We start from the raw sequence: 21,680 nt of genomic DNA on the forward strand, positions 1-21,680 counted from the left end.
GGCAGAGGAGAGGAGCATCAGGGGGCGTCCATGTCGGGGTCTCCGTTCCATGGCTCTCCGCTTCGCTCCTCTCCCTAAAAATGTATGTACAGTTGTGTTCAATGAAATAGTAGTGCCGTGCCACACAATTTTCTCAACTATTTTTGAGACCCTTCCAGTCTTTCGAATTGAACAAGTGATACCTTTTTGGAAAGCCTGAAAAGTACACATTAGAACCCAGAAAGAATCCTGGAACATTTGCATTCCATCTTCTTGTTTTACATGACTTAAGAAAAATACCTATAAAAAATGCTGTTCAATAAAATAGTAGTGTTTATTTTAGAAAATTGAAAAAAACAACGAAACTGGAATTAGTGCATATGTTTCATGTTCTATATGTTTCTTGAGGTTTAATATGTAGTTTTTAATCAAATTTGTTTTCACTATGGGCTTACGCCCACCTGTCATGTGTAAATAAGGTACTGCCCAAGCTTAAATAAGATCTGAGACTATAATTCTTAAACACCTTGGCAAAACTGTGCTCTGGTTGACGGATTTGTAATAGTAATAACACATTTCACATCTTACAATAAGATTTCGTTGGGATTTTGGTCTAGAGACTGAGCAAGACATGGAAAAGTGTCGACCTCTTCGGATAAAATTCCATTCCTAGCGAGCTTTCTTGAGTGTTTCAGATCAATATCTTGATGACAGATTCTTTTGATAGGCATTTTTCAATAGTAATATTACTATATTGTATTATAAAGTATGTTGGCACACACCACTTTATGAAATACGTCAGTATAAGGCTAGGAAGTAAGAGTTTATATGGGCTGTAGCCCATAAGGGTCAACCCAACATGCCCAATGTTGTTTTTTTCAAGAATTTGGGCAGTTATCAGATATCTGTGAACACCAAACATATTCTTTTGAGTCTTTCTTACCATATAAAACAACTTTACACTCATCTGTCAAAAGTATTTTTTTCGGACTGTGACACGGCCCAGTCCACATGCCTCATGTCCTCATTTTTCAAAACATGAGTCGTGTACCCATGTGCTTTTATTCTCAAACGCGTAGCTTCCGGGGACCTCTTGCAACTAAATAATGTGTAATCAGTCGTGTATTAGCTATCAAAACACTTTCAGAGCGATATAAAATTGTTTTCATAACTTTTGAGGATATTGAAGACCTTGGTCTTGCCTTCAACCATCTTCGACCATCTACTAAAAGACAATTTTTTCGCATAAAAAATCATTTTTCAGGGTGCTTCTTTTAGTTTAAACTATTTAATATAACAGTAAAAGCACATTCAAATTAGTTTTGAATTTCATTATACCTCCCGATTTTAGTTTTTAGTCGAATTCTAAAGTCTCCCATATTGAACCGTTCATTGATTACTTCTACGCTCCAAAAAACAAAATTACCGCTATATTCAAACATTTCTTTCCTCAAAATATTAATTATATAAAGTAAGCTTACTGATGGTAACTTTTTTGAATTGATTTAATTTGTTTTTTTATTTTTTTTTAATACTTGCACCCAGCACTACTATTTTATTGAACAGCAGTTTTCATGGGTATTTTTCTAAAGTCATGTAAAACAAGAAGATGGAATGCAAATGTTCCAGGATTCTTTCTGGGTTCTAATGTGAACATTTCAGGCTTTCCAAAAAGGTATCACTTGTTCAATTCGAAAGACTGGAAGGGTCTCAAAAATAGTTGTGAAAATTGTGTGGCGCGGCACTACTATTTCATTGAACACAACTGTACATAGGTGGTACAGCTAAGAATAAAATACTCGTACAGCTAACAATAAAAGTGAGTGTGAGTGTAAGTAGAATACAATAGAATGCCTCCCCGGGTGCTGCCTCTACGAGTAGAATGTCAGCACGCTCGTCTGGTTGCCGCGCACAAACAGGAACGGTGGCATGTCCCGACTGAGACTCTCCAGCCAGGCCATGTAGAGCGGTGCGGAGACAATGTTCTTGCGTGGCATGGGCAATGTCATGACCACCAGATCCGACTTGGTGGACTGCTCCCGCAGATACTCTCGCAGGCGCAGATAACGATTGGTTTTGTCCTGCACGGCCAGCAGATCATCGTCCGTTATGAGTGCTAAAAGGGGGAAGGAGCAGAATTGATAAGAACTAAAGGCAGAGACTTACTCTCAAACTTACTCTCATCCTCATTGAGTGTTGCTCTGCTGCTGTTGCCGTTCTCTGTGTCCTTTTCACTCACCACGAAGTCCTTAATGAGCTCATTAAAGAATTGCGTGGATGATTCCAGCGGCTTCTTGGTTATGTCCGGTATCAGCGTCAGGTCAGAGTAGTCAATGCGAAACTTGGACAACAAACTGGCCATGGAACGCTGCTCAAACTCCAGCTCCGAGTTTTTATTCGCCAGTGCGTAAACCCTAAAGAGAAGTTGATAAACATTTATAAATGAAAATGCAGTGCAGCAGTCAGAGAGCCACAGAGTCCCATATAAACCGCAGACTCGAAACACATTTTGATGCATGCAACCGAAATGAGTTTTACTTGGAAACGAGAGTCCAACACGAATGTGAGTTTGCTGCACATTAATTAATTCGAAGGAACACATTTGGGTGGGTATTTCCCCGAAATTATCATTGGGGTACAGCTCTGACGAATGCTATTTCCGTTTTGGCATTGAATATTAAAGGACTCCGCTGCTGCTGTTAGTTCTGTAATTTTGGCACGTCTTTAACTAGCGCTAATTCCACTTTGAATCAACAAAAAACAAGTGAAAAATCCCTTGCTTCCCTTTGGATTTAAATGCCTAAATTCACCATCAAACTAGCTCCCACTTCCACGCGTTCCATTACTCACCTCAGCTTGCATGACTGCCAGGTGCGCCGCGTGCTGATGATGTACGGCAGCAGCAGCGTGAGTCCTCCGTCGTCGTACAGCCACCAGACATCGATGACGGCATGGCTACGCTTACGCGTAAACTGTGTGAGGTCGCTGAGTATCTCCTTGGGCAGCTCCAAGCCGCCAGGACCCTTGTACAGCGAAGCAGGATCATCGTGTTTCAGCTTGGACTTGCGCAGCGTGTTGGGCTGTGGCAGGTGACAGGAGGGACACCATTAATAATTATCATAATGCATTTGCCGCTTACACTTACCACCACATTGGCCGTCTTGGCCTCGAGTGGATCTGGTGAACCGGAAACATCTTTAGCCTGATTGCTCGCTATAAACGAGAGGTCGCTGGTGCTGGAGGCTGCAGGCAAAAAGGATTGCAGTCAGTAAGCGGGCAGCATGAAGCAAGCTTAGAGTCTAGGCAACAGCGGCAAGACAAAGGATACAAGATACAAAATTTCAATTCATTCCGGACATGCACAGAGGCAAGAGGCAAGTGGAAGCCTTTCAATATTCAATTTTGCTGCTTTATCAGGCAGAGCAGAACGGAGTGGAGCCGGAGTCCACTTTATTTGTTTTCCTTTGTGGCACGTGCCATGTGCCATGCAGGGGATCCTAGCAGGGATTTGCAGCGGGACATTTGGCAAAATTTAAATTTCAAATTTACGAGCCTTGCATTAATTTTGTGCTCCGGGGCGAGCCTTCTCCATTAGCACCTCGTGCGTGTGTGTGGCAGCAGCAGCTTGGGTTTAGTTTCGTTAATTTGTTGGCAAGTTTATGGGCTTAATTGGAACAACCAACAAGGCAACAGGCAGGGCATTCAAAAGGGTTAAGAAAGGACAGGGCAAGGCAAGGCACATGCAGGGCAGCGTGGGGTGTGTCTTGGTGCGGCATTCATAGTCGTATACATATATTTACCTAATCAGCCTACAACAGCCTAACAACATTCCCATTTGCAAGCACTTCAAGGACACGTAAATCATTAGCCTAAAAACACAACAACTTCACCTTCACCTGCACCGGGCCAGGAGCGCATACGACGCAGACTCTGCTTAAAGCGCACTGCATAAAGGTTCCCCAATCAAACAGGAAACGGGGAAATGGGCATACGTTACGTATACGCAATCACAGATTTGGGGGAGTAGAGTTTAGACCTTTGATTGGCGGCGTGTTTCATGCTACTTACATTTGACCATCTTCAGGCTGTTCTCCGCGTGGAGCAGGGCATGGCCAGCGATCCCGCCGCCTTCCTCTGTTTTGGTTTACATATTTTGTGGTGCAAAAAGTGGTCGTTGCAGAGTGTTGGGTTAGGTGCGGAATTATTGTGTGTGGGTTGTCATGCAAAATATAATCAAAGACGAAGAAGAGAATTATTCCTGCTGCTACAACGAGCTGGCTGCTGGCTGCTGCCATCTCTCACCTTGTGACACGGACACATTGCGGCTGAGCGAGTCAATGCTGCCACCGAGGCCATTCCTGGCGCTGCTGTCCGCCGCCTGCAAATCCCCAGAGCTCTCGTTGGGCTGCAATGTGCGCGGCACTTCCGACACGGTCTTCCAGCCATCCTGCGAGCCCAGCAGCTGCGAGCAGTCCAGTCCCTGGGGCACGCGTAGAATGGCCACCGAGAGATACATGTCCAGGGCCTACAGGGGGAACAGGAAACAGCTGCAGACAATGGCAAATGCAAGTGCTTGGACCCTACCTTGTGCATCACATTAAAGTATTGATCCAGCTCCTTGTGCTCGCACGTCTGCCAGTCAGTCTTGTAGCCCAGCAGCAGAATGTTGGGCTTCAGCTTGCCAATGCCTGTGGCCTGCATGAGGGCGCGTGTGCCCGACTCAAAGTCCTCCCCGTCCACCAGCGCATAGAAGCCCTTGACGCGATGCTTGCGGAACCAATTGGCGGCACGTTCCTGCAGATATGTGCGATACTTCTGGGAGCTGGAGCCGCGCAGCACATGCCCGCAGACGAGCAGCGAAAGGTTCTTGGTCAGCATGTAGGCCAGATCGACCAGCACGGGGCGTGTGTTGGGCAGTCCCGAGAGCACGAGGATCTGCGGTCGATAGTTCTTCACGTGCTCCTCGACATTGTTCAGCTGCTGCACGGACATCAGGGCATTCTTGTACGTCTGCGCCTGCGTGGTGGAGCCCCAGTTGACATCCGGCTTGCGGTAGGCCACAATTAAGTACAAAGCCAGCACCACGGAGAATGTGATAAGTGCGGTGGCCCACGAGATGAGAAACATGACGGCCACACAGAGTATGGCGCCCAGCAGACTCAGCCACATGTTGTAATACTGCCACAAAATAGAAGAAATTTCATTATAGGGAAGCTGTTTTAATGGAGTGTTTGAGGGCGTACCTTGAAGGTTGGTCGCCAGCCCACGGGCTTAGCCAGACTGGCGTGAAAGGTGCTGAAATTGATCAGCATGTAGGCGGCCAAAAAGAAGTTCGAAATGAGCGGCGCAATCAGATTGAGTTCTCCAATCAAAATGAAGCTATAAAGCAGAGACAAAAGACAGTTGAAAGAGGGTCTAAAAACCATTTAAATCCCATCCAGACTTACGCAGAGGCAATGATAAAAGTCAACACATAACCACGCACGGGCTCATTGTTCTTGCCAAAACCCTTGGCGAACCAGACGATCTTTGGGTAGAGTTCATCCTTGCAGAGTGCCTGGGAAAGTAGAGCAAAAAGCAGTCAGGAATAGCTCGAAGATTGTTGGCTCTGTCCTCACCTGAAACACTTTGGGTGCCGAGACCAAACTGGCCAACGCCGAGGACAATGTGGCAGCAAAGCAACCCGCGTAGATGAGCGGCCCAAAGCCCGAGACCAGCTCAATCACCTGGAAAGAGTTTTGCAGCCCAAATTTGCAGTCACCTGTGGGGGAAAAGGATGCAATAAATTCAGGCCAAGTAGCAGGAGGATCTACCCACCATTCGCACAATCGAGAAACGCAAAGGAGCCATTGATCGCATCCGAAATGTTGCCAGTGGCATCGCGCACCACTGCACCACCGCACTGCAGCACCATAATCAAATATGTGGCAGTGGTAATGACAATGGCCAAGATGGTGCCCTTGGGAATGGATTTTTGAGGATCCTAAAAGCAGAGAAAAAACATAAAACAAGATGCAGAGAGAAGTGCTCAGCGACATACCTTCAGATCACCAGAGATATTGGCACCCGCCAGAATGCCTGTGGCAGCTGGAAAGAAGATGGCAAAGACCGAGAAAAAGTCATGCTGCACGCCCTTCTCCTCGCGATAATCAGCAAACAGATTGGTGCTGAAAGTGGTGCCTGTGGGGGGGAGAAACATTAGTAAATCCTGAACCAAAAGTGCAGCAAGGGACTCACCATTGTAGCCCAGAAAACCCTTGGCGCGATCCTCATCGTTCTTGGGTCCAATGAAGGTGCCAATAACAAAGTCCGCAATGGCCACCAGCAGAATGATCAAGAGACCAATTTGTGCCTGGAAAACAGAAGAAAGAAAGTTAACAAAAGATCTTTAGAGGCTACAAATAAATCCTACAGACCTTCGCCTCCCACTCCATGCCAACGACAACGATGATCAGCAGCAGCAATATGGTGACGCAGCCAATGATGCGCACATCCTGCACACCTCCATCGACAATTTGCCACTCAAAGTCCGTCATCATGGCCAACATGGACTCGCAGAAGCCGACGACATACATGGCACAGGCGACGGCATTTGCCAGCGAGAAAATGAGGCCAATGGAGCCGCCAAATTCGGGGCCCAGCGAGCGGGATATCATGTAATAGGTGCCACCTAGATGAGGCATTAAAACCATTTATAAATGTCTCTAGCAAAAAGGTAAGGCTGTGGGGACTTACCTCCTTTGATGACACCATTAGTGCTTATCGCTGACATCGACAATGCCGTGATGGTCGTGACAGCGGTCGTTGTCAGTATTAAGACGAAGCCCTCGATGATGCCCGCCTGTCCCACCACCCAGCTGAGGCGCAGGAAGAGCATCACGCCCCAAATGTTGAGCAGGCAGCGTATGAGCACGCCTTTGATCCAGCCAAATTTCAACATGCCATTCATGACGCCCGATTCGGGATCCTGATTCCGCGTCAAGCTGTGCGTGTTCTGTGGACGGAGATGGGAGGATGTGGCATGAGGCAGGTGCACAGCAAATGGTTGGGCCTGCGATTTCGGTTTCGGTTTTTGGGCTCTGGCTTTGGCCGCTTTGCAAAATTTTCAATAAAGCTGTCTGGAGTTGATAAATGATGCCGGGAAACACTTGCTCCCCCCGAGGGTGCCGCCTGGCAGTGGGTTTTGGGTAAATGTTTGCCAGGGCGAGCCATGAAAGGACTTCGCTTCGCTCTGAGCAAACTCTGGCAGAGATAACCGCAAACCCTGTAGCAGCCCCGCAGCTTTGCTCTCTTCTTGGCTGCACTTCGTTTCAATAATTTCAAGAATCTGACCTCCACTCACCCCATGAATGCTTCTTAATATTCTTAATAATTGCTAATAAATTAATCATGCGCCAGCCTCAGCAGTTAAACCAATTGAACCTTTTGAACTCGACAACCCCGCAGACTCAATTGGCAGCAGAATCAGCTTCAACAATTTTAAGTTTAATTAGTTTTAAGTCAGCTCAAAAGGGTGTTGTATCAATGCCGCAGGGCGATGTTTTCATTGCTGTTTGTGTTGCTGTTGTGCAACGCATTAATTGCCCCAAAAAAAAAAACAATTTAATTTAGATGCGAGTCATGGCCAGGCCTCACGTTACGCCTTCAATTGTCAGCAATCATTGGGGCAAAAGTGTGGAAATCAATTAGTGCCAATTGGTGTCATTGCATTTAGGTCTTTGCAAACCCTCCATGTCCCCCCTGTGCAGCTCAAAGTGCGCTCAAAGTGAGTCAGAAAAGTCAGCGGCCTTTGCCTGTCGTCTGAGGTTCGGGAGCATCGCCTTTAGCTGTCGTAGGACAATTCAGTTACTGCAATTTTTGGGCCTCCCCCCTGACGCTGCAATGACTGCAACTGACAAGCAAAATCCTCGAGGATTTCTTGGGACTTCTTCAAGGGCATGCTAACGATAACGACCGCCGTGTGCTGCGACTTTTGCGGCAGTCACGCGCCCAGCGTGGAGGCGCCACCGCACAGAATCGATTGCCGGATGCGGGGTCCGGTATTGAATTTGCGCAGAATTGAAGGGGGGTGTACGGGGCGTTGTGCGTATAAATATAAATTTAAATTTGCGAATCGTAAAGCATGCGTATTGTTATTTTATGGCGCCTGCAAAATTGTTATTTGTGACCCTTGGCTGTGGAGGGGTTTATGGCTGCGGCGTTAATATACATTTGAACCCAAAAGGATAGAGAGAGGGCAAAAGAGTGGGCAAAAGAGAGGGCAGAGGGAACTCTCACCTTGCCCGTCAGCGTGGCGTTGTGCAGCTCATCGAGTGTGGGACGGTAGGCCGCCTGAATGGACATCATGTTCCGGTAGTTGTCCAAACGCGGCAGCGCCTCGCGCGTAAAGTGCCTGTGGTTGTGGGGGGGGGCATTGTAAAGGTCAGTTGAAGTGGAGACAAAGTGGCGGCAAAAAGGAGAACTGACCGAAAACTTTTACCATATTTCGTATCGTAGATTTCGCTGTCGAGCAGCTCGCGCTCCTCCTGCGAATCGTTGGACTCGTCCGAGTCGCCGCTCCTGGGGTCCACTTGAAAGCGTGTCGTCGTCTGCTTCAGATCCCTGAAGCGCGACGGCTTATCCTTGTCGCGAAAGCTGCTCTTGATGGACTGCCTGCCAATTAGAACAAAGAAGAAAAGGTTTTACTTTGAGGTACGTTAAGGAACAAGCTTTAATTGTGAGTTCCCCAGCAATCGATTGGCCTGCGAAAAAGTAATTTAAAATCAATTGAAATCCAATTCGATTGTGTTGGAAACTTGCAGTTTTTGATTGCTGTTCATTGTGCTAGGATCCTGCAGATTGCCTCGGGCACACCCACGCACACAGTCGGGCAGATTGGCAGTTCAACTGCCCCTGCACTTGGCTCTTTTTTTGGTGCTATTCTCTGGCCGAGTGTCAGTGTCTGGCACCCTGCTGATTACACGCGTCAATGCCAGTCCGCACACATTTTTCATGGAGCTCTTTAAAAATTCTGGCCATGTTCCTCAAGCAAAAGCAGACAAGTGGCAAGTGGCAGAAGTGTAACTTGTAGTCGAGTGTTGGCCCCATCAAGGGCCCCCAGGATATTTGTGTGATATGATATATGGGGCGTGTGTGCCTGTCTGTCTGTCTGTCTGTCTGACTCTTTGGCTTCTATCTGGCTGGGCCGCAGGCTTCAACAGTCAATGGAATTGCTAGTCAAAGTCGGAGGCTGGGCATGCCTGGTATCAGAAATTAATTATCAATCTGCGAGCGAGCACAAATCACTTGTTTTAAGCGTCAAGAGCTGCGAGCGTCTCCTTCAGTGAGTTTAGCATTAAATTATTCAGCGAAACCAGCCGCCATGATGGCTGCCAATTTGAGCCGATTAAAAGGCATAAGGGAAACCTTGAAGGCAGCAGGGCGGAGGGCGGAGGGCAGTGGGCGTGGTTGCCCCATGCGACCAGGAAGAAGGAGAGCCTCACGTTCAGCTCCGCGTAACGCATTTCGTGACGAGTGCCTGCCAAGTAGGCAATAAACGGGCTATAATAAGTATTATCATAAGCCTCATTAACATAGACTTCGACTTGAGAGAGAATTTTGGGACTCTAATGCCTTGCCACCAGGTGACGTCACATTGAAATTAACATTTTGTATACAATATACAGAGGAGAACGTCCTGCTCCTGCTCCTGCTCCTGCTTTGGTCACCTACAATATTCCAACACGAGTCCATGATGTTTATGCAAATTGCCTGATGGGAACACAGGCGTAAATGATTGTTATTAGAAAAGTCTGTGATTCGTCGTGTGCCATTGTCTGTATCGGCGTCAAGCTGCAACGAGCTGACTCCTTGGCTCTTTGCTGCTTTGTCGAGTGTTGAACCTGGGGGCGCCAAAGGTCGTCCAACTTTTGGGTAACTTGATAGATGCGCGCTGGCAAAAGGAATGGCTGCTGCTGCTGGCCACTCCCAGGGCATTAAGTTCGACAAAATTCCACAAAATTTAATCAATTTTGAATGATGGCCCGGGCCCTGGCTCTGTCCTGTCCTGCTACAAATTACTGTTGCAGCAAATGTGGCGTGAATGATTAAAAGGCAAGCAGCCAGCACATTCCACAGACACAGGGAGCTGGCTGGTCTGAGCAATTGCCAGTTATGAGGCCAGCAATCTGAATACCCGGAAAATATACTCACTCATCTGCATATGGGTGAGCGGAAAGGGGGATGGGAATACTGAACCCCGAAGGTAGGCTATTTCTGTGCGCTCATAACTTCTGAGGCATTCCGGAGGCAGCCCCGGACATCTTCCTCTTCCGGAGCGGAGCTTGAGCCCCGCCTTGAACGAGTGCGGAATGTTAACGCCATAATTAAGCGCGCAGACAAAATACAAGAGGAGGCGACAAAAGCAACAACCTCGTTTGATGAAACACTAAACAATTACCAGAAAATTCAAATGAAAAATGAAGAATGAAAAACTCTCTCTCGGGAGAGAAAATTTCCATTCTTTTGCACAATGGACGGCACACTGGGCAAAAGGTCGCGGTACCCAAAAGACCGCACCCGAGATGGCTACAACCCTATAGACCCGCATCCCGCACTCACCTCTGTTGCCTAGGCTGGTGTTTGTTCAGCATTTGGGTAGCATCGAAGGCGTCGTCCTCGAGTAGGTCTCCCTCGATGTTTGTCAGCCGGCGGTAGACTTCGTGTTGTCCCTGGCTGTCGCCGGTTCCGTCGGCTAGCCCCGTTGGGGGTGCGGGCGCCTGTGTCTTGCGACTATTGCCGTTGACCGGATTCACTTGAAACCTATTCGGGGGTCGGTCGGAGGCCGATCCCAGCTCAAAAGAGGTTGTGTCCGACATTGCGTGTGTGTGTTGGGTTGTGTTTGTGTTTGCTTGTTGGGAAGTGGATTGGTGTTCGGATTGTGGGTCTAGGTCTGGCTGTATCCTCGCCTAGGGGAGTGTTGTTCCTGCTTTGCGGTTTCCGTGTGCGGCTCCGATAGAGCTCCTGCTCTTCGTATTCAATCGTTGTATCCGGCTCTGGACCCATTCACTGTGGCTAATTGTGTATATAAGCCTCCGTTCTGTGTGTCCTTTTCGTCGGTCTGTGGGGCAAAAGCAAAATCAGAACATCCGTTACTTGCGATTAAAGTCGCTCTCGCTCGCTCGCTCTCTGTCTCTCCCCACGCGGCGCCTTAAGCTTAAAGCTACTCAAAATCTGCAAAGAGAAAGAGGAAAAGAGAAAAAAAGATGCACATAAATCAAACTGAAATAAAAATCTCATCAAAAATTCCTATTTCTATTCCTATTCCCGTTACCCAGGCTCAACAGAATTTGCTGAATCAGTAAGTGGGCGAAACCACAAAACGAAGAGGACCAGGCTCAGTCCTGCTCCATGTGTGGCCACAAGCGCTCATTCATAACAAATTCACATTCGCATTCATATCATAGTTTTATAATACCTCTCGGGCCACCTCCCTACTTGACGAGAGAAAAGTTCTTCCTGCTTTTCGAAACAAAAGGAGATGCAAAAATATACATACGCGTACACTTTTTTCTATCCTTTTCTTTTGTCTTCTTTGCTGTTTTGTCTTGTTTCTGTTTGGATTACTTTCTGAGCCTCTTATTTGTAGCTCTTATTCTATTTTTATAAATTCTTCTATTTAAGGAACAACAAAAAATGGGAATGTTTCCTGAAGCTGCATTGGGTTTGGCTTTAAAGTTGTTTTGAAAGATGCAATTATTTTTCATGCAAGAACTGCGGCACTTGGCTTGTGCATGAAATTTGTTTTCTGCGTTTATTCTTCCAGACGTTCACGCACACACTAGCTGCAAGCGAAGCTTTTTGAGCAAGTTCAATCATGTTGCTGCTGGATCAATGCGCGAGCTTTTAGCTCAGGTAGGCAGCAATGTGCTTGCACTTGCACTGATCCAGTGTGTTGTTGTTTTCTTTTCGGCTCCGCTTTCGTCTCCGCTCTCAGCTAGCTGTCACACTCTCCCCGCTCTGAGCTTTCACTTTGCATGCACACAAGAAATCAGCCTGCCTTAATTGTTCTTTTTGCGGAAGAGCGTAAAAGCTCTCCGTGCAACGATTAAAGCAAACGAAACGGAGTGCAGCCGCGGGGCTTGAGCCTGTGGCTGTCTCTGTCTCTGTCGCTCGACTAAAAATAGCTGCTGGGGGCAATTGATGCAAATTAATCATGATTAGTTCCCCGTTGCGGTTGCCAGGTGCGATGCCTGACAAATGTGTGTGTGACGGCTTTGTTCTTCTTTTTGGAGAAATTCAAAACCATAAGCCAATGCCACGGCCCAAAAGGAGTCGTTGCGCCGCCAGCTGATGACAGTTGTCGGAGGCCATTTGTCACGGGAAACGGCGGCAGCGTGGCAGCGGAACGGACTACATGTGCGATTTATGGGTCAAGTTGGAGGCGACAAGTGCGAAAGGCAACAAAAGCCCAACAATTAGCATAACAAAAACGCCCAGCAGCGGCAGCGGCAGAGCCAGCGGCAGCAGAAGGGGCGGCAGCAGCAGCATAATGGAAGAGTCAAACAATGGCAAGCGAAACGTAGGCGGGGGCAAGGCAATTACGCCAATTACGACATTTTTACAGAATTTGTGGGAACTTTGTTCAGCTGGGGATCAGAATTTGCACGAATTTATTGTGGCAATTAAGAACTTAATTCGAGAGTCCGATGGGAGCCAGCCCCCACACCACCCGCCTGGGACAGTTGCAGCAAACTTCGAGATTCGAGATTATCAGCGAGTGTCACCTGTTGACCCCAGCACAGAGACTACTGCAGGCCATGACCTGATAAGGCGAGCAGCCAAAGAGCAAAGTTTTGGCCCCAGGCGCCCCCAGATAGCGCCCAGCTCCACCCACTCCCGACTGAAGTCTGCGCCAAAGTTTTGCTGATTTATGAACGCTGCTGTGTTCTGATTAATTGGGCCATGAAACTCATTCTCTAAACATCAAAGGGAGCGGAGGCTCCGTTTAACAACCCATTCCCGAGTCTCGTAACGAATTTGCTGCGGGGGCAACAATTGTAAAAAAAAGAAAAGCGTATCTGAATAATTGTTGACACTGCCACATCCGCTTAACGGGCTACGGGCTCCGATGGGGCAATTTCTTCACCGATTGCGATTGCGGCAGGACTGTGATTCCGGCATCTTGCCCTGCCCCTGCCCCAGCCCCAATCTGCTTTTCCATTGCCTATTTACTGTCGAATGGGTCTTCGGCGGGTTTTTCTTTTCATTGCTCAATTCAACGCCCATTCGCGTTTCAATTGCTTCAATAAAATACGTTTTCGCTTTTCTCTTTCTTTTTTTTACAACTTGTTCTACGGCCCCGAATTAAATGCCGGCTTTAATGGCACTGGCGCCAATTCCCCCTGCCCACCAGCTGAGCTTTCGAACGAAGTCCTTGAAGACATATTAAAAAGGATTCGTGCAGGCAGGCGGCCCAAGGTGCAGTCGTCACGGCAGAAATGGCAATTAGAGCGCATCGGAGTTTTCTTCAGAAATCTTTAAGCCTTTTTTTGGCTTTCTTTTATGTGCGGATTACAGCAATGCTTAAGGACATGGCATAACTTGTTGTAAAAGGCAGCCATAGCCGTGGGCAAGGGCACTAAATTCCATTCACACCAGTCGCAAAGTCAAGTCAGAGGTCATCAAAACGAAAGTGCCTACAAATTTTATTGCACGACCTCAATTACAAGATGCTCAGCAGAAAAAATAAACACAGAGCGCCGCAGCCATAAAACATATCGAAAAGTATATCGTCAGGCGAGGGACTAGCAAACGGGCGTGGCCAAGGACCTAAACCTAATGACCAGACATCAAGCACATCAGCATGTCACGCAATGTATGTACGTGTCATTGGCTGATGTCCTGCGCCATTGCAGGACATATTGCCCGATATTGATATCAATCGTTTTTATCCACAAACTTTTTCTGACTGATGCCGGGCATCAGCAGATGACAGGAAGGTCAGCTGGGTTGGCCGACCTGCCAGCGGTTCGAAAGAAGCTTTGGCTGTGTTTTTGTATCTATACAGCCAGGATACGCATCAAAGAGGATTAACAAGGCAAAGACCCAGGATGGTAGGCGGCAGATAAAGAGGAGCAGCGACAAACAGGCAGCTGCGAAGAAGAAAAGAACACGGGGGCGTGGAGTGGATAGCAAAGTGTCAGAAACACACACAGCAAAGGCAAAAGCAAAAGCAAAAGTTGAGCAAGTCAAGCGTGGCTGATCCGCATTGTATTACATTACTCTGCGTCCAAAATGGGCCAAAAAAACCAACAAAAACTAACAACAACCACTAGCCGGTCGGCCAAGGGAAGCTCGTGGAATGTCGGAAAAATGCAAAGTGGTTTTTGGGGGGCTGTGCCGAATAATGCAAACGGTTTAGTAATAAACCAGAATGGCTGTCCATTTTGGCTGGCAGGCTAATTCTTTTAGCCCACATTTCCGCGTCAGGCTCAAAGGGTTGTTTGTTTGTTTGTTGCCCGAGGATTTGGCTATACTTAAGCGATTAAAGTAGCTGCAAACAGACAGCCATTTAGACGCTTGTCAGAGCAGAGAGAAATGACGCAACTTTGTCATTTCCCAAGGAGAGACATTAACACTTTAATGGGCTCGAGAGTGTTGGAGTTAGCTAACACAAATCTCAGCTTCACACTCGTCAGAGTCCCCATTCAGTGCTGCACTCCTGTTTAAGGCATTTGGCGCTAGTTTACGCCACTTCATTGCCACTTTAAAATGATCGATTTTAATTTAGATTTTTCTCTGACCAGAGGATACCCTAGTTTAATGTGAAATTCAGCCACAAACCTGCTGCAAATTATTCATTATGCACTCCCACATTTTGCTATTTATACCCAAAACTAATTTCATTTGAAACTGCTTCTATTTCTTGGTACGCTTCCCCAACTTATCTACAAATATCAGTGCCTGGAAATGCAGCGGGGCATAGGTGTAATGTGTAACTAGTTTGCTTTTCTTTTGTGCTCGTTGGCTGGCATTTATGGCCAACGATTACATTTTACATTTAGTGCGTTTTCAATTAAAATTTTCAGTCGAAAAGCGGATGGTAAATGGAAACTCCAGCTACTACTTAAGTCGCACCAACGCACCACAATACAAGGGAGTAAATGTCACTGCCAGGAAATGCGATGTGTTGCAGCCTCTTCCACGTATTCAGGCTGCTTTTTCTATGCAAAAAAAAAGATAATGCGTTGAACAAAGGCTAAACTAAGCTACTTTTATGTACTCGTAATGTTCTCGCATTCAAACTTGACCCAATTCCAGGCGAGAGTCGCCATAAACAGGCAGCGGCAACAGTTTTGGTGATGTCTCAATTAAGATTGCATCGAAATGAGGCAATGCTGTGATGCAAGCACAAGTCCGTTTCAGTACTATTAAATCCAAATTATCAATCATTTAAGTGCACCAGCAATAAGCTAGCACAAAGTGCTGCATTTTGCACGTTTTATTGCATATTTAAAAGCAATTTTTAGCAGAAGAAATACGTCCAAGTACAGCTCAGAGTGCACGTACAGTTTTGGCATAATATTTCCCAACTCAAGTAGACAGTCTGAAATGCAATTCTGTCTGCCAAAGTGGATTTCCTTGACGCCCATGCTGTGGAGGTTGTTGTCAATGTCTGAATCACTCTCGCTCGTGTCTGGTGTTTGGTGTCTGATTGAATCTGGGTGAGTCTGCTGCCAAAGAGAGTTGTGGGTTTCGTGATCAAACGAATTTAAGTAGCTCCCACACGACACTCAGCCACACACCAGTTAAGGCAAGGAAAGACAGAGTTTTTGCTGTTCCACTCACCGATTTCTAGACACAATTTTGCACTACTTTACGTTAGGTGAATAATAACTTTTAAGCTAAAGCCAGCAGTCCTTTTGCTAGTACGTGGAAGGATCAACAGTGGCCCCGCCCCCAGCAGCAGTTGCCGCACATTTTTGGTTATTTATTTCATATGGTTTTTCGGTTATAAATTTCAAATGAAAAGCGCCATAAATAATATTTCGTGGGCTTTTTTATGCCGCAAACAGAAGAAGTCCACAGGGCACGGGCAATGGTTGGCTTATTTTTTTTTTATGATTTAAAGTCGTAAAGTGCGAGGACGCCGGCAAGTATTTACGACTCGGAAATGGAAATATTATGCCTTTGGGGTAAGTAACCCAGCTGACTGCAGGCACTCCAAGGAGTTCCCGAAAGTGGAACACTTGCTCTTATTTTTGGCTCATTTGTGGCCACATAAATTAAGTGCAAAGGCAAAGAAAAATCACACACACACAACAAACACAAGCAGCGAAATCAAAAAGGTTCATAAAAATGTATTGCTGGCAGGGCATGTGTACATTTATGTATGTAAAATAACTTGGAAGTCATCGATTCGCATCGAAAACGAAGCCGAACGCATGTCCTTTATGAGATTATGACATTCGCGGGAAAAAACGAAACTTCGGCCAAACGAAAATATTTGTTAACACGAGCCGCAGCCCCGCTCGGATTTCCAACAAACGAACAGCCCGAAAAAAAACAAAAACAAATAAAAAATCGGAATGACTGTTTTAATAACCAAAGAAACTAAAAGCCAAAATTCGTGGAACTTTTGATGGCAATCGATGAATATTCGTCACTCGATTCGCAACGCTCTCTCGCTCCCTCTCTCTCTCTCTCTCTTTCACTCTGACTATTTGCTGAGGCAGCAGCAAAATTCATTTGAGTCGTGCTGATTGTTCAAGTCTTTACTCAACTGGCAGGGGGTTTACTTATTATTAAAGCTAGGCACCTGCCCGGAGACAGCGATAGAGTCGTAAACTTGAGCGGCGTCTCACATGGAATATTGTCGCCTTAGCCGCCAGCTTAATGACCGCCTAAATGTGCCATGAAAATGGATATCGGTCATGTGCGACTTCTAGCGGGTGTGGGGTGCCCCATCGTGTCCCCAGTTGTCAGCTAATGCCACTCACATGACTAGAATGCAGAGGTTTAGCATTGCAACTGTGCGAGCGACAGCTGCAGGTTGCAGTTTGTGACACATAAACACGTACATACAGGTTTACATATTTACATACATATTTACATAAGGCCTGACTTTTTGGGCAATCCTAAAAGACCAGCTTATGCCGCACCACTCGCTGGATGCTGCTTTTAGGGCGCACCGGAACCAATCAATTTCTAAGCTGCGCTCAAAGGGGATTCTTTTTCGAACCCTTTTCCCATAGGTGTAATTTCCTTCCAGCTGAATGCTTACATCGCTTTTAATCACAAATAAATTAATATTTATGCAACCGTTGGAGGCCAGGCTACAAATATTTTATGTAATTTTTATTCGCTCCGCTTTCTGCAGCACCATGGAGTGGCTTCAAAGTAGCTTATGATGAAACAGCAACAAACACAAATAAATATAAAATGAAAACGAGAAATCCTTTCCCATTAAAAATTACACCTGAAGAGTCTCAACTGAATGGAACGCATGCAAGTGCCCCTCTGTGCTGTGTGGGCTTCAATGAGCATTGCAGTGCTCAGGTATCAGAGGCCAATGGCAATGTCAGTGCCGTAAATTATGTAGAACTTTGCTGGCAAATAAGCCACGTTAATACCCTCTCCGCACAAAAACTGTTGCCAACTGTTGCGTGAGCCCAGCACGGACCACACATTGGCACGTTCTCTCAATTAATTTGTGTGGCTCTGTGGATGGGAACCAAATTTATATAACTTTTGTTCGGCCAATTAAGAAACGCTAAGCCGGCTCTAATCAGCAACTGATGCTCTGGCCCTAGCTCTGCCACTCAGTACGGGGTGGCGGGGTGCCGAAAAACCCGTCTCCATTTCAGGTTTACTATGCAAATTTAAAGGTCTACTATGTACCAGCGCAGCTACAGCCACTTGGCATAAACAAACATTAAAATAATGTAGAAATAAATGCAAAAGCGAGTGCTGGAACGAAACAAAATATTGATGAACAAATTCCACAACTTTCCATAACATAACCTTTGAAAATGTATAAAACGTTAACACATGAACAATTCGGTCGAAAATGTAATTCCAAGAAAAATAAATCTGCGGTCTAACATTTGCAGCGCTCTCCCCCGCCAGTGGAGAGCTCGACTTTTGGGGGATAGAAAGAGAGACAGAGAGAGAATCCCTACTATAATCCACATCATTTCACAGGTCATTGCACGGATTGTGCGGATGATTCACGAACTTTGCTTTTAGATAGACTTCTGCCGCTTCGTACTTTAGATGGTTCTAAGCTGCGCTGAGAACAAAGCGAATGATATGATAAATACAAAGCAAACCTAAGCAAAGTATATACTCTACGTAGGCACTGTGAAAATTCAAGTTTCTGGCCGCCACAAAGCAAGAAAAGAAAAGAAAAGAGAGACAGAGAACAGTTTACCTGGCCAATTGGCCTGCCGCTGCTGGCTCATTAGTTGCGATTCAACGCAAAATGCTTGTACATAAAAACAGATACATATGTACATATATACATATGTATGTATGTACATCTCTCGGTTGAAAAACGTGTAACCCATTAACCAACCATCCATCCAACCAGCCAGCAAACATCAAAGCAAACGTCTGGGGCTCTTGGTTTTTCGGGTTTTCGGCTCCTCTCTTATCTGAAATTCTTAGCGCTAATGCACAGTGGGGTCACATTTCTGGACAGCATAAAAGTGGAGCATAAAGCTTTGGCTGGACTGCCGCTGATTTGGGGATTGCTGATTAAACGCGTATTCCGCTTTATGAATTATTTTTGGCGGCACACGCTTCACATTCACTTTGATTAGCGCATTTCTTACGCAAAAAGATGTCTTTACTTTTGCTCGTAGCCGAGATTGTCGACCGACAGACGACACACGGCAGACACACGCCCACGCCCACGCCCACGGCGAAACCGAAACCGCACCGCCCTACGGTTGCGGGCGGCGTTGCCACGTCTTTGCATCGTTGCTGCCTTTCCGTCAATTGTCATAAATCTTGATTAAACGTGCAAAAGACAAAAGGCGAAAAAAAGGTGAAAATTGTCAACGCTGCAATGCAGTGGCTCTCTTGATTCCGTGACTTGGGGCTGACCGCTTTGCATAATTTTCAGGCATTCATAGAGACCCATTTCCGCCGTGGTCCACCTTCGCTATGAGCATTGTGCCTCTCGACTACCTCGTCCAGACTGTCGCTAGTCGCCAAGTGAGTGCCATTCCCATTCCCATTCCCATCCATCTATGCACATTTTGCTTGACTAACTATAGTTTACGGGAGGCACTCAGTCGCTTTTGTCAAGGTTCGCAAGGTCAATGATTTACGAGTATTAGTTGAGGTTTCTTTTTTCTTTCGCCATTTCTGTTTGGTTCGCCTCTGTTGTGATCCGTCCAACTGCGTCTGTCATTATTGTCTGTGGCTGACGAGAAAAGCCCCTTGGATCAGCTAGCGCCAGCGCCAGTTGAGTTGCAAATCCTCCTACCTCCTGGTCCACCCAGAACCAGACGCCGCACAGACACAGTCGGGCAGTCAGTCAGTCAGTCAGTCTGGCAGTCTGGCAGTCGAGCGCTGCACTTCCATTAGTTATATTGTGTCAATGGCTCGGCAAATGGACAAGTTAATCGAGGCATGTGTTCGTTTTGCCTTTATCCGCTCTGACAGTCGCTGTGCTCCGATCCGAACTGGAATTTGTCAGTCCAGCCCATTCCACTCATCGGTGTCTGTGTATATAGGACACGACCTTCAAATGCAACCCCCCTGAATGTGGATCGCTGGGTCTAGGTTAGGGGTTGGATGGCAGCAACCCTGCAGCAGGCATTGCTGACTGCTTCCGGGCAGCTGCTTATAATTTTACTGAAGTTTTGTGCAGGTGAAAGGATTACAGCCACAGCATAATTAAACAATTGTTGACAAGCCACAAGTAAATCCCTTTTATTCAATTAAAATGACAATTGAAGCGAAAATTATTGCCATGAAATTCCTAAAAATCCTTGGCACTTAATTCGATTTGAAGTGCACATTTCCATGTAATTTAATTAATTCACTACACAAAATGCTACTAAGAAGACGTCTGCTTGCATTTGTGACACGTGCCAAAGTGACCGCAAAGTACATGGAGACATTTATAGTATGTAAGCCGCTGGGGGAATGTCATAACAGCGTCTGTAAAACAATGATCTATGCCCACACATACCCTTACGCTGTCTCTGGGCCCTAAACACAAATTGCCCGTTCCATTGCATCGTGCAGCAGCAGCAGCACTTGTTGTATTTCCTCATATTTTACAAGTTTGATGAGACAGAGTGACTGGCCACCCGGAAAAGCCGCTAATAGCTTTCAAGTTCAAGTGCACTCGAGGCACTTGTTGGTGCAGTGGCCAGTGGCACAAACATTAAACATGAATTGGGATTTACAACCCAAAAAGAAATCTCAACGAAAGTAAACACTTGTTCGGCTTAACTTTCATAATTTGCTGTCACAGTGGAAGGTTTATTAAATTACAGCAAAACAGAGTGGAGACAAAGGCAGAGCCACATTATTCTCGGAGCGTAACGAGGCAGATAGAAACATAGAAAAATAGTTAGACAAAGGCCAGTGGAAAGCGCAGCTGGCTGGCATAATATTTGGCTTTTAGGTAAATAAATATTCGGTATACGTAGACAGACAGAGAAACAGACACTCTCGTATGAACTCACCTAAAATCGCTTTTGGAAAGTGGAATCCAGCTGCTTGCCTGGCAATTAATTAATATCTGCGATCTACGTTAGCAAGAGTCGTGTATTTTTTTATGAATTTATAGAAATTTTTGGTTGATTTTCGATTTTGTATTTCACTTATTCACTTGGCACACACACAACACACTCTCCCCGCGCCACTCATCGGCAAACATTTGCTCTCGGCCAGCGGGTGGAGTGGCAGCTCCCAGGCGGTCTGCTTACAAATAATTATTATCAGCTCGGCAGCGAAACACAAGAAAGAGCTCACTCCTCGACCCACTTGAAATTCCCCAAATGTACTTTCCACAAATTCAATGTTTTTTCGATTTTTTTTTTGGATGTACCAAAGGGCAGAGGCGGCACTTTTTTGTCGTTTTACATTCGCAACAGCTTTCTGGTCGCTTTCACGCAGCTTTACGTACAAATGTAGTTATGTATGTAACTGTATTGTGGCACTGCACCCATTTCTAAACGTAATTAAATGTGTTACGAAGCGTCTAACGGTACTCCGCGATCGATCGGCTTGACTGATCAACGACAACGAAAGGTGGGGCCTGGAACACGCGACCTTTTCTGTTTTCTTTTTTTGGCACACAACAAATCTTACTGTAAAATGCAACTCACACTTGCCGTTTGGCTGACTTATTTCAAAAATAAATATCTATTTTTTATGCAGACACCCAAAATAAACGTATCGGAATGGCAGTCCAATGTTTACTTCTGCACGAGACACGGGGGCCAACCATCAAGAAATCAACAAACAAACTAAAAACGTGGCGACTGCGCGGCGTTGCTCCGATCGGAGGAACATTCAGATTTTAGAGTCGGCGAAAGACTGAAACGAGCTAACGGTGGGTAGATCGAAATATCAAGCCAATTCGCCTCAGTTGTGCGCCCGCGGCGAACAAACACAAAACGAAACCGAACGATGAGTCTTCGGCAAAGCCAAAGCATAGCAAACACACACACGAACGTACGACCCGCTGGTCTTAT

The 21,680-nt window shown here is 46.2% G+C and overlaps 1 protein-coding gene across 5 annotated transcripts; it reads right to left on the reverse strand.

The window, feature by feature from the left end:
* Positions 1-1,673: 1,673 nt before the first annotated feature.
* Positions 1,674-21,506, reverse strand: LOC117893822 (solute carrier family 12 member 1). 5 transcript variants are annotated; one of them, XM_034800574.1, is made up of 20 exons: positions 21,312-21,506; positions 10,579-11,077; positions 8,446-8,631; positions 8,257-8,371; positions 6,715-6,973; positions 6,396-6,649; positions 6,217-6,331; positions 6,020-6,159; positions 5,797-5,962; positions 5,598-5,740; positions 5,427-5,536; positions 5,223-5,358; positions 4,564-5,157; positions 4,282-4,504; positions 4,048-4,113; positions 3,870-3,923; positions 3,125-3,222; positions 2,830-3,059; positions 2,158-2,393; positions 1,674-2,095 (listed from the first exon to the last, which is right to left on the reverse strand). In XM_034800574.1, the coding sequence occupies exons 2-20, from the start codon at positions 10,833-10,835 to the stop codon at positions 1,851-1,853; spliced, it is 3,627 nt and encodes a 1,208-aa protein (XP_034656465.1). In that variant the 5' UTR covers positions 10,836-11,077; positions 21,312-21,506; the 3' UTR covers positions 1,674-1,850. The 5 variants fall into 5 exon arrangements, with proteins under 5 accessions (XP_034656465.1, XP_034656466.1, XP_034656464.1 ...); XM_034800575.1 differs by lacking the exon at positions 21,312-21,506 and having other exon boundaries at positions 3,876-3,923; positions 10,579-11,190; XM_034800573.1 differs by lacking the exon at positions 21,312-21,506 and having other exon boundaries at positions 10,579-11,190.
* Positions 21,507-21,680: the final 174 nt, after the last annotated feature.

Source organism: Drosophila subobscura, chromosome J (genome assembly GCF_008121235.1).
Source record: "Drosophila subobscura isolate 14011-0131.10 chromosome J, UCBerk_Dsub_1.0, whole genome shotgun sequence".
NCBI lineage: Eukaryota > Metazoa > Arthropoda > Insecta > Diptera > Drosophilidae > Drosophila > Drosophila subobscura.